The 13,479-nt window shown below is 33.2% G+C and overlaps 2 protein-coding genes across 2 annotated transcripts; one reads left to right on the forward strand and one right to left on the reverse strand.

Annotated features, from left to right (window-relative positions):
* On the forward strand, positions 1-4,360 carry LOC133034581 (uncharacterized). Its single transcript, XM_061109693.1, has 6 exons — positions 1-304; positions 1,607-2,473; positions 2,564-3,057; positions 3,120-3,480; positions 3,595-4,118; positions 4,222-4,360. Exons 1-6 carry the CDS (start codon positions 293-295, stop codon positions 4,358-4,360), a joined length of 2,397 nt encoding a protein of 798 aa, XP_060965676.1. The 5' UTR covers positions 1-292.
* A 264-nt stretch (positions 4,361-4,624) lies between these two features.
* LOC133034582 (uncharacterized) lies at positions 4,625-5,383 on the reverse strand. The gene is made up of 2 exons (XM_061109694.1): positions 5,312-5,383; positions 4,625-5,059 (listed from the first exon to the last, which is right to left on the reverse strand). Exons 1-2 carry the CDS (start codon positions 5,381-5,383, stop codon positions 4,625-4,627), a joined length of 507 nt encoding a protein of 168 aa, XP_060965677.1.
* Positions 5,384-13,479: the final 8,096 nt, after the last annotated feature.

Below are 13,479 nucleotides of genomic sequence, written 5' to 3' on the forward strand. Positions count from 1 at the left end.
AATCCATAATACCCTATATTCCCCATATATGACTACAATACCATAATCCCCGTAATACCCCTGTCATTTGAAATTCCAAACCCAAACCGTGCCTCTCTCTTCCTCTCGCCCAAACCCACGGTGAACCCATCCCAAACCGTGCCTCTCTCTTCCTCTCGCCCAAACCCACGGTGAACCCATCCCAAACCGTGCCTCTCTCTTCCTCTCGACGCAATTGTGACCACCACGGAGATCCACGAAGGAACTCCATCTCGACCGAACCACCGTGAGCACGAGGAAAACCACCACAACAATGTCGGGCAAGGTATTTTTCATTTTTCATGGTATTTTTCATTTGTTTAATTGTTGATTTAGGGTGAAAATGCTTTTTCTTGATAGATTTAGGTTCTGTGATTTTGTGTGTGATTTTAGGGTGTGATTTAGTGTAATTTCATCAAAGAAGATGAAGGCCCGATGTTGGGCCCGATGGGGCCCGATAGGTGGGCCCGATGGGGCCCGATGGGGCCCGATAGGGTGGGCCCGATGGTAGAGGCCAAAATACTGAAAATCCTATATGGCCCGATGGGCCCGATAGTTGGGCCCGATGCCTTTAAAATTGGGCAAATTTTTGTTCTTGGGTCCGATGGGCCCGATGGCCCCGACAGTCGGGTCGATGGTGTGGCCCGATGGTAGGGCCTGGGCAATTTTTTATTCTTCGGTCCGATGGGCCGATTATATGGCCCGATTGTAGGGCCCGATGTCCTTAAATTGAGCAATTTTGTTCGTGCGGGCCCGATAGTCTTTTTTATTATTATTTTGATTTTTTTTTAATTATTAATTATGGTTTACTTTTAATTTTTTATTAAATGTTAATTATGGTTTTAGTATTAATTATTAATTATTGTATTATTAATTATTGGTTTACTTTTAATTTTTTATTAATTATTAATTATGGTTTTATTATTAATTATTAATTATTGTATTATTAATTATTGGTTTAATTTTAATTTTTTATTAATTATTAATTATGGTTTTATTATTAATTATTAATTATTGATTTACTTTTAATTTTTTATTAATTATTAATTATGATTTTATTATTAATGATTAATTATTGTATTATTTTTTATTGTTTTATTATTTATTAATTTTTTACTAATTATGAGTTATTAATTATTAATTAATGTTTATTATTAATTATTATTTTTTTACTAATTATTAATTATTAATTTGTATTATTTATTAATTATTGTTTTATTATTAATTATTATTTTTTGTATTAATTTTTATTGTCTTATTAATTTTTTATTATTTATTGATTATGATTTTATTATTAATGATTAATTATTGTATTATTTTTTATTGTTTTATTATTTATTAATTTTTTACTAATTATGAGTTATTAATTATTAATTAATGTTTATTATTAATTATTATTTTTTTACTAATTATTAATTATTAATTTGTATTATTTATTAATTATTGTTTTATTATTAATTATTATTTTTTCTATTAATTTTTATTGTCTTATTAATTTTTTATTATTTATTGATTATTGTTTTATTATTAATGATTAATTGTTGTTTATTTATAGGTTTAGGGTGTAATATAATTTTTTTTTTTTCAGTCTTCCAAAGTTCCACGACTTTTACTGCCAGTGTCTGAACATTACACTGGTCGTGTTACTTGGCGGGGCGGTAGTTACTATTACCCCAAAGTAAAAGCCAAGTTTGTACAAATGCAGTTGTTGGAAAGGGTGAAGGAGGAATCCCCTTTCAACAATTTTTTTGAGAGAGAGCCATTAGCGTTTTCAGGTGCTCTTATCCATCAGCTCTTCATGCATAAGATAAAATCAGATAAAGATGATGAGGTGCATTTTTATATTGCAAAGAAGAGATGCCGATTCGGCCGAACTGAGTTTGCCTTGGTGACTGGGCTTAATTTGTTACGTGGACCGACTGAGGCTGAGGTTTCGGAGAGGGCGACGTCAGACCGTTTGATAGTAGAATATTTTAATGGGGATCCATCTATCAGCATTGGTCGTCTGCGCAGCGTCTTTGAGAGTTGCACTGAGAAGGATGATTGTTACAAGTTGGGTTTGGTGCTGTTCGTGATGGGTGTTCTGACTGGGAAAGAAGAGAAGAACCTGGTTCCCCCATTTATCATTAGAATGGTTGAGGACCTCCCTTTTTTCTACAATTACCCGTGGGGGAAAATTTCTTTCAACTTGTTGAAAGATACTTGGAGTAAGGACTTCGTACAAAAGAAAAAGCATATGGATGAGAAGATTGTGAAGGGAACGACTCAGAAGGAGTCAAAGTATTCGGCCTATGGATATGCTGTAGCATTGCAGTATTGGGCTTATGAGTCCATCCTCGAGCTTGCTGAGAAATTCGCAATCAGAAGATCGCATCGCTTTCCCCGAATGGTGAACTGGGAGAGTAAGGATGCCCCACTCGGGAAAGAGGAAGTCATCAGATTATTTGCAAAAAAAGTGAGTTTGTTAATTCATTGCATTTGCTTACGTTTATTTATTTATTTTATTTTAATTTAAGTCTAATAATCAATTTGTTATAATTTGCAGTTGACAGTGTACTCCGTTTTATGTCCGCGGAGTAATGAGGCCGAGTTTTTGAGCCACGTCACTGGAGGTGAGGCGCCTCTATTTGTGGATATGGAAGAATTGGTTATTGGCGATGATGGCCAGCCTACTCAGGATAGTTTGCGCAGCCAAGCTTCAAAGCTTGCACTCACGCTAGAACAGCGAGCGGAGGAAGCTGGAATCTTCAGAGATGATACACCACCACATTCTCCACCATCAGGGGCCCGTTCTGTTCCACCGTCTGCCTCAATGCCCGATTCTGCATCTATGCCGCAGTCAGCATCTATTCCCAGCACCTCACAGCCTCAGGTGCCAATATCTTCTGCCATATTGGCAAGATTGGAGCGTGTTGAAAAGGAACAGCTTGCTTTGAAGCAAGGCCAGACTGATATTTTGAAAGGGCAGAATGAGATAATGGGTTACTTGAAGACCACAGCCAAGCTCTTATGGGAGATCAGAGAAGGCCCAGCGCAGAGGCAGAGCCACAGCCAGACGCCGTGTCTCCAGGAGATGAGTTCATTCTTCCGAATGATTACAGACCTAATGATGAGGAAGATGTACTCCGGACACCTCAGAACATGTCGGTCACGTCCATTGGAGATACCCAAGATTCAGAGGTTCAGGTTTTAGAGACCGTTCCAACACCGGTGGAGAAGAGAACGAAGAAAAGGCCAAGGTGGTTTGACGAGTACACCGAAATGAAGAAGAAGATGAAGCCATCAACAACCAATGTGAATGTTGACCCACTTCGGCCCGTTGATGAGAAGCTACTACATAGTTTTCGAAATTGGTTAGTGGGAACCATCGGAAACAAGTATCCGAGGGACGTCTTCACCGGTCTGTGTGGCGTGGCTTGGTTCTCGACCCTAAATACAGACAAACTATGGCTTTCTGATGACGTAAGTTTATTAACTAAGTATTATATGTTGTTATTTACTGCTTTTTACCGTTGTTATTTGTTTTTTTTTTTAATGTTGTTATTTACTGCTGACTTATTTATATGTGCTGTGCAGCATTTGGATGCTGCTTTCCATATGATGAGGAGGAGGCAACACTTCTTCCCGGAGTTGTACCCACGTAAGTGTACTGTGATGCCATCTTGGTTTACCTCATCGTTGAGGGGTCGGTGGGATGCTTGGAAGAGCAATACTGACCATGATGGTTTTGTTTGGGATGAGTCCATCTTGGAACTCCTTCGTGGGGATCCAAACCAATTTTTGCCTTCTTGGAAGGGTATGGAGTGCATATACATGTCCATGTTCTTGAACAGACCGGAACATTGGATCGCTATGGAGGTCAATCTTGAGTTGTGGAAGATATTCCTCTTCGATTCGAGTCTTGGATCTCTAACGAAAGACGAACTGAATTCGCTTATGGATGTGTGGTGCCCTTTACTAGCCAAATTGGTGGACCAGTGTGGTGTATGTGACACTCATTACATGGTGATGGTCCCTCAAATGACAGCCTCCGAAAGTCAGGTCAGACCCTTCGACTGGGAAATGATGGACAATAAAGTTGTACCTCAGACAAAATCGAGGTAATTTAAATGCATTTTTTTTATAGTATGTTTATTAATTAACAAAAAAATTTTATAATATTCTCTATGGTTTATTAAATTTGGCGTTTACCTACTATTGCAGCGGCGATTGTGGAATGTACGTCATAGAGCATATTGAGCATAAGTTATTGGATCTACCATTCGATGGAGTACATGATCAGCATATGTCGCTCTTTCGCCAGAGATGGGCAGTAGATTTATTCTACCAGAACTTGGCATGAACTTTAGATGTTTAATTTTTTATATTTGTTGAACAATGTTTACTTTTACACTTTTCAATTTGAACAAACTACTTTCACTAAAATTATTTTATTTTATCAGTAGAACTTGTTTTTGGCTCAGATTTTTAACAAAGTTTAGAAATAATGCAATACGAAATACGTAACAGTACAACACATGTTCATGCCACAAATTAAAAATATTTTACACCATAAATATAAATAACATAATAGTCCAGCGCATCACAATACTAATAAACTAAAAATTTATGTTAAACCTCGGTAGGTGCAAGTGCTTCTGTTGTGTCCCGTGGCACCGCACTTGCTACATTTTCGTGATTTTATAATCCTTTCACCATTACAAGCAGTTCGGTTGTTCTTAATTCTTCCAACCTTTTGCTTCTTGGGTCGCCCTACTGGTTGCTTCTCAACAGGCACTCCAACTGTCATGTTCTTTATGTCATCAGGTAATTCCCAATCATCCTCGTCACCAACTGGCATAATTGTTCCTTCGTATGTTCTCCTCCAATATTCGGTTGTGTAATATGGCGAGCATAGTGTGTACACGCTAATACTTCGCTCCTGAGATGCAGCACATGCATGAGGACAAGGAAACTTCATGCACTGGAACAAGCCGCAAGTGCAACTCTTTTCCTGCAAGTCCACTACGCCACCGGTGAGAACTGTTCTTCCAGGGTGAACCTGCAACGTGTAAGGCCCGCATGAGTCAACGTTCAAAAACTGACCTTTTTCAAAATGCAATGCCAAGTCCTCCTCCATTTCTGGTGCTAGGGGTTTCGTCCACTTGTCAGCTTTTTCTTTTCGTGAAGCAAACCACTTCTGGACTTTGGACCTCAGGAATGCTACAGCAGCAGTGATCGGGAAGCCTCTTGCATCCTTAGTTGTGTTGTTGAAGCTCTCAGCCCAGTTGCTCGTCATTACATTGTAACGTACCCCTGGAAAGTACGACCGAACCCATTTTTCAAATCCGATTTCCTCAAGATATTTTGCAACCGCTGGATTCATGGCCCGAATGTTCTCAAATTCTCTGTGAAACTCTGATCTTGAATACGTGTACGCACACGTGTAAATGTGATTCGTGAAGACGTCAGTCTTGAACTTGTGGTTCACGTTCATAATAATGTGGTGGTAGCATGCACCGTGGTGTGCATCAGGGAACACGATATCCAAAGCACGAACAATACTTTGATGCCTATCCGAAACAAAAGCTAAGTTCTCAACATCACCAATCGTTTCTTTCAATTTTCTCATAAAATAGGTCCAGGAATTGTGGTTTTCACTGTCAACTATAGCAAAAGCTATCGGAAAGATATGACTCCCTGCATCCAAAGCCACTGCACACAACATTTGCCCACCATACCTAGTCTTCAAGAAAGACCCATCAACGCATATAACAGGTCGACAAAACTTAAACCCCCGAATAGAAGGACCCAGAGAGAAGAAACAATACTTGAAGCGACCATCTTCTACCACAAAATCCGTGATGGTACCTGGATTCTGCAACTGTAGCATGTGCAAGTAACTAGGTAATAAAGAGTACGAATCTTCAGGTGTACCCCGAGTCAGGTGTATTGCCTTCTCTCTGCACCTCCATGCCTTTTCGTAACTCATTTGGATCCCGTAATCCTTGTGCATACTTTTTCTTATATCAGAGGGCAACTGATCCGAGCCGTCAGTTGTGAACTTATCCTTAATTAGATGGGCAACTATTACAGGTGATGCTTGACGGTTATCTTTTCCTCGAAGATCAAGGGAACATGTATGTACATTATGAAATGTACTCACCTCAAACATGTTAGAAAGTACGTTCTTCTTCGCTCTTAATCTCCACCCACAATCTGTATCCTTACATGTGACGTACCAAATATCAGTACCGGACTTCCTAACGTAGTAGTCAAACCCTTTCTCTTCATTGCATACAAGCCAACAACCATCTTTAAATGCTCTTTGTCTCTAAAAAACTTTCCCACATGTAACTCCCTTTTGGTGTGCCACCCGTAGATATATAATGACTATGATCCTCGATGTCTTCTCTTGTATACATTTTCTCCTTGAATTTACCGTAACTTGTCGAAGAAGAAAATGGATCGCTCCATCCAGTCACATTGGTACCTCGAGCATCAGTAGGACCACTAACATCATTGGTCTCTCTACCATTATTAGGACCTGTACTGTCAGTAGTTCCTCTAGCATGACTGGTTTCGCCTGGACGACTACTACTAGTACCAGGTGTTTGGCAATTTTCTCTACGGGGCATTCTTTTATGTGTCGGTGGCCTCGGTGGCCTCGGTGGTATTTGGTACGATAGTGGAGTCAAGTTCAAAGGTACAGCAACAGGGGCCTCTGTACCTTCGTCGTCTCTTACGCCATCATTGCCCTCAACATAATATTCAGGGTCTGGACCATCACAAAAACCATCAATGAAGGGCATTTGTGCTACAATATCAGCACTCGGCATCATAGTGTTTAATTCAGGTAATACATCCGCAACCAACACCTCTGGATTTGTTTCTGGAACAAAACTCCCAACCTCGCTACGATTATCCTTAACAGAACTTGGTGTGGGACTAGGATCAACCCAAACATTCTTCTTTAACAAAGTCACAAACAAAGGAATAAATTCATCAGGCTTCTTCGCAAGTGTAGATAAAAAGTACCTTGCACGCTTATCATTTCGAATAACTTCAGCAGGATACTCATAGCCTTTCCTGTACTTGTAATTTACTTCCAATTTCAAGTCATACTCCGCTTTGTCAACATCCAGTTCTTCGTACAAAACATCAACCAAACCTGAGTAGCTTAGGCTCGGATCAATGTCAATTGTCAAAGCGGCACTCCCTTTATAAATCCAATCTCTACCATCAAGCTCCCAAACACCATTATACATAACACACGCATTAACAGTTGAATCTGTCACAAACATTTAAAAAACACAGTTATAATTTACAACAAAAATCTCACCGAAAAAAATCTTAATTAATCATTAATAACAAAACAATAATAATTAATTGATAATAAAATAATAATTAATAATTAATAAATAATAATAAAATAATTATTAATAAAAAAATGCAAAATAAAACTATAATTAATAATTCATAATAAAACAATAATTAATAATAAAAAATTAAAAAATAATAATAATAAAATATAATTAATAATTATTACTAAAACCATAAAAAATATAACAATAATTAATAAAACAATAATTAATAATAATTCATAATATAAAACAATTATTATTTAAAATAATAATTAATAATAAAAAATAATTATTAATTGATAATAAAATAATAATTATTAATAAAAGAAAAATTAATAACACAAATATTAATAAATCACTACAAAATAAATTAAGCATACAATAATAAACAATAAATAATCATAATTAATTAAATAAATAAAAAAAAAAACTTGCAGTAGGGTCCGATTGGTCCGACCATCGGACCATGGAGGTGCATCGGACCATCCTTTAAAAAAATAAAAAAAATTCAAAAAAAATCCAAAAACCACTCGGGTCCGATGTCGGACCCATATGGAGAGCATCGGCCCCAGGGTCAAAAAAAAATTAAAAAATCAAATTTCCCATAAAAAAAATAATAAAAAAAAACCAAAAGGGTCGGACCATCGGACCCACATGGTCCGACCATCGGACCCATCGGACCCACATAGCAAGCATCGGACTCAGGTCCAAAAAATAAAAAAAAAAAAAAACCAATAGGGTCGGACCATCGGACCCACATGGTCCGACCATCGGACCCATCGGGCCCACAAAAAGAGCATCGGACCCAGGTCCAAAAAAAATAAAAAAAATAAAAAAAAATACCAAAAGGGTCGGACCATCGGACCCACATGGTCCGACCATCGGACCCATCGGGCCCACATAAAGAGCATCGGACCCAGGTCCAAAAAAATAAAAAAAAATTAAAAAAATACAGAACGGGTCAGACCATCGGACCCACATGGTCCGACCATCGGACCCATCGGGCCGTCTTCCCTGCCATCAAATTTTTCAGCCCATCGGACCCCCATCGGGCCAGCATCGGGCCCGACGAAAAAAATGCAGAAAACCAGAACAAATCCAGATTTCACAGGCAGCAAACTTTATCAGAAAAAACAGCCAAATAACAGCAACAATCTACAGATCAAGCATCAAAATAACATTCTAAACTAAATATAACAACAACAAACAAGATTGTTCAAACAAAAAAAAAATTACCCATAAGTTAGTGTATGCTCGTCCAAAAATAAGAGAAATTATGTGGTGAGCTTGTGGTGAGCCTTCTGCAGTGTGGTGCTAGTGTAGTGAGGATGAGAATAGAGGAGCAAAAATTGACTCCCTTTGTGTAGCTTCGGGCAGGTTAGAGAAAAGAAGAGAGAGGGAAAGAGAGAAGAAGTGATAGGGGGTGAAGGAAAAAAGAGAGGGTATTTTGGGTATAATAGAAAAAATGGTCATATATTTAAAATATGGGGTATTATGAGTTTTGAGGACAAATTTTAATTAAATGCAAGCATACAAATTCAAATTTCCCCTTTATATATAGGCTTACAAGAGAACAAAAAACGAAGAATAACTAACTTAACTACCTGAACTTTGAGGAGTGAAAACATAACCGAAATAACTAACTTTTCCAACAAACTTGGAACTTGATAAAAGCAACTTGTTTATTTGTTTGGATTACAAAAAACCTACACATTTGATAAGATTGTCTGTAGTAAGAAGATAAGAATGAGTTACTTACCACAAGATAAATCTATATCTGGGCAATCTAAGACGACACCAAACAGCCTTGGTAATGGCCACTTTTTCATGTTGAATTGTACTGTCAGTTTTTTAGATTTTATTTATATAAAATACGGTTTTTTTATGTATTTTTATGTTATCATCTTTGTTATTATTTTGTTGTTGATTTTTTGTTACTTGTATATTATTTTTTTTTTATGTTATTTTGATATTTTCTGATGTAGTTTTTTTGTTACCTTTATATGGTTTTTTTGTTGTTTTCTTGTGTTTTTATATAATACTCTAAAATGAATATATATATAAAAAATTTATATGTAAAAATGTAAAAAATTTATAAAAATTAATATTTTATGTAATTATCCTATTTTATAAACCGTTTTAGAAGGAAAAAAAATAAAGCAAAATTTATAGGCTAATGTTAAAAAAGATTTTTTTAAAAAAATAAAATAAAGTAAAGACCTCTTGGGTTGAGGGGTATTGGGCAAAGCCCTACCGCCCTATCCTAAAAACATCCCAACATGTAATTAAGCAAAAGTTATGGATGATTAAGTTAACAATTATATTATTAATTTTTCTATATCTATAGTATATACATACTTTTTTTAAGAAAAAAAAAACCAAAAAGATTTAAGGATCATTACGATACTAAATAATTAAAGTAAATTGGACGGAAGACTGCGCGACCAAACTCGAGAAGAGAATCATCTAACAAAAAAAAGAGACAACTTAGTTAAAAAAAAGGGTAAAAACATTATTAATTCATTTACAATCAAAAAAAATAAAAATATGAGAGAATATAGACACTCTTCATTAAATGTATATTTACTACTATTAAATACAAAAATCTATATACTTGAACTTTATATATAAATGTAGTATAAGTGAAGTTCTTATTTAAATAGAGGCTAAAGAGCTAGATACTAATAGTTAGGAGAGGATTTTTTTTTCTATATATAGATAAACATGATTAATTAAAAATAAATAAAATGATTACAATACCCATCATAGATAGGTATATAATAATTGCCAAATTAACAAAAAATTAAAATAATAATAATTTGATACATCTAAATTCCAATCTTTTTCTTGCTCTTGCAAAAAGTATAGTAGAGATATGGTGGCTCTTTATAACAAGTCATTTTCATGGCCTATAATTATAGTATATTATATGTCTTTATAGATCATATTTATACATATATATATTTATATTATATACGAAAGAATGTGGCAGAATCACCAAGAGGATCTGATGAAGTGACCCCCTCTTCCACCCTATATATATATATTTTATCAATTTAAACATGAGAGAAAATATATAAAATAAATATAATTGAATATTGATTACATCCAATTCAATTTGTTTTTTTGATATTTGGGATAGACAGAACATATAGCATGGAGTAGTACAACATTCTCCTTCGAGTTGTGCCAAAGGGAAAGAAAACATAAAAATACACACCTAGGGCCATCAACCAAACAATTGACACCTCACATAATAATAATAATGGGACACGATTTTGTCCTGTGATGTACTTTCACGGAATGTATTCCGTGGTACATTAGATAGATTTCAGGGTACATTAGATAGGTCTCAGAATACGTTACCATTTTTTAACCCTAATTACCCCTAGATCAACCTCAACCCTCAGATCAAATAACTCCCTCTATCTAACGGTTGTCGTACATCACGGTATACATTCCGTGAAAATACATCACGGGACAAAATCTTATCCCTAATAATAATAATAATAATAATGAAAAATGTTAAAATAAATTAGTATCCAATCATTATTAGTAATTAAATATAAATTTTAAATATTTTAATTTAATAACTAGTATTATAAAATATTGTTAACTATTTACAATAATTATCATTTAATATAACAGAGATATGCTAAAATACACTCATAGTTTTTAACACTTTTCTTAGTATCATATCGCTATTGATACAATTATGTATTAGGTTTCATATAATTTAATTTAGTAACTTAACCAATCGTTAAGAAACACGTCTTAAAAGTGTTAGGTATCACTGGTTCCCAATATCAATGCTCAATCTAATAATAGTGAGAAATGCTAAAAGGAACTAAAGGTGTTATATCGTCATTGATGTAATTAAATATCGAGTCTCATATAATTTAATTTAATGACTATTATAGAATATCATATAAGGCACTACCTGTAAATAATGTTAGGTACAATTGATGCCTAATAATAATGCTTGATAATAATAGGTAAGTATACAGCATACCTCCTAAAATGAGTGTTTTAGTATACTTTCTATTGAATTCAACATTTAGAGAAAAACTTCTTAGTGGATTTTTTTATGATCATGTAATTTGTAATAATTTAGGATAACTTGTAAAATTTTTGAAAATTCTAAATAACTAGTTACTATGCATATATATAACAAAAAAATAATAACGAGTGTAACAAAATATTTGAATCTTATTTTTGACACTATAAATTATTTAAAATTTTTAAAAAATTAACATGTAGTGTTAAAACACTATAATATACAAAATTATAAAAGGAAAAAAAATATACTAAAAAAATCTCATTAATGATGAAAGAGATAGATGTGTACCAAAAGGTCTAAAACACATATGTCAGAGGTATACTATTTGGGAGACTTGTAATAATTGTTTATGGAATAGCTAAGTTTATTGTTCATAAAATTTAAAGAGAAATTTATTTGAGATTTTCTCATTTTTTATAAAGGAAAAATTAGTATAGAGAATAGTATTTGGTCAGATAATTTGAGTATCACTAGTTACTTGTACTTGGTTGTAAGTTGTGATTGGTATTTTAGTGAGCAATAAAATTCTTACTTACTTACTCCCAAAAAAATTGTAAGCACCAAATTGACATTCCAAAAAATTATAATATATATACACTTTTATATTATTGGTATAAAAAAAATTAAATTAATTTATAAAGTTTACTCTTAATAGTTTAATTTTCATTTTTTTCTTTATTTAGTGTTTATTTATAATTTATTTTGATTTTGTTTTCAATTTCTCTTAACAATGTATTATTATTATTATTATTATTATTATTATTATTATGATAAGATGTTTGTGTATTATTCATTTCAATTAGTTGGCTTAATATTTAAAATATACTAATTTTTATTTTAATTATGTATTTTTTTAGAAGTTAAGAAGGAATTTTTTTTAAAATGATTATAAATTTAAAACTATGTTTATGACAAGATAAAAATAAAATACCAAATATCTTTATAAAATTTTGGGATGCAAATAATATTTTTGGAGTAATTTTAGACCAATTTAAAAGGTTGAAAGTACACCACAACTTTGCATTCATAGAATGTAACCTCTCTTTATCCGAATTTTGAAAGGCCATATCCATAGGATTGGAATTTTCAAAGCTCTCTCCCAAAAGTTAAAGCAAATTTTTGTGAAAATTGAAAGAAACATTTAGATTTGATAATGTGTGTGGATTGTTTGTTATGGGTGTGTAATATAACGGTTTAAATTTAAGGTTCACACTATTCTTGGTTGAAAATTTTGAAGGAAAAAACAAAACCAATGCTAAGATGTTGGATTTTTTTTTAATAAATTGTGATTTCAAGGTCGGACTTAATTCAAATTTGGTTTGGACCTTAGACTTAATTTTAGTCTTAGGTATTTAAGACTTTACTCGGACTTAATTTAGACCTAATTTGGACATTTTGTATTTCAACACTTTTTTGTTTTAAAATCATGCTTTTCATCCTCACTAAGAGTAGTTCCACGTGACTCGATAGATTATTTTGGTTAGGATGAAAAATATTTTTCTTTCTTAGAAAAGATACTTTGACCGTTTAGCAAATTTGAAAAAAGAAGAAATATACACAATAATGATAATTTGTTTTTTTATATCTTAATTATTGAAAGCGTTATTTTCTAATTTTTTTCTAATACGGTTACATTTTTATCTTTCGAGAAGATAAACACGAGACTCTTTTATAGTATTTTAGGGTAAATATTATTAAATAAATAAACAAACCTCTAATTACCTAAATAAAGCCAATAGTTATTAAATAATAATAACATCTACCGTTCCATTAATTTTTTTATTTTATTCTTTAAAATATATTATCGAAACTCAATTATTTATCTATATATTTTTTTGAAAAAGTGATGAATTTTCTATATTTAATATTATATTAAACTCTTACTTACATTGGTTTTTCTACTTTATCTTTTGTATATATCATTTTTTTTAATCATCTCAAATATGAAATATTGAGAAGAGATAAGAAAATATATATATTAAAAAAAAAAAGAAGAAGAAGAACAACATCATTATAAAATGTTGCAATAATAATCTCTAAGTGAGGAGTACAATAAAG

The sequence above is a fragment of the Cannabis sativa genome, chromosome 2, assembly GCF_029168945.1.
Source record: "Cannabis sativa cultivar Pink pepper isolate KNU-18-1 chromosome 2, ASM2916894v1, whole genome shotgun sequence".
Taxonomy (NCBI): Eukaryota; Viridiplantae; Streptophyta; class Magnoliopsida; order Rosales; family Cannabaceae; genus Cannabis; species Cannabis sativa.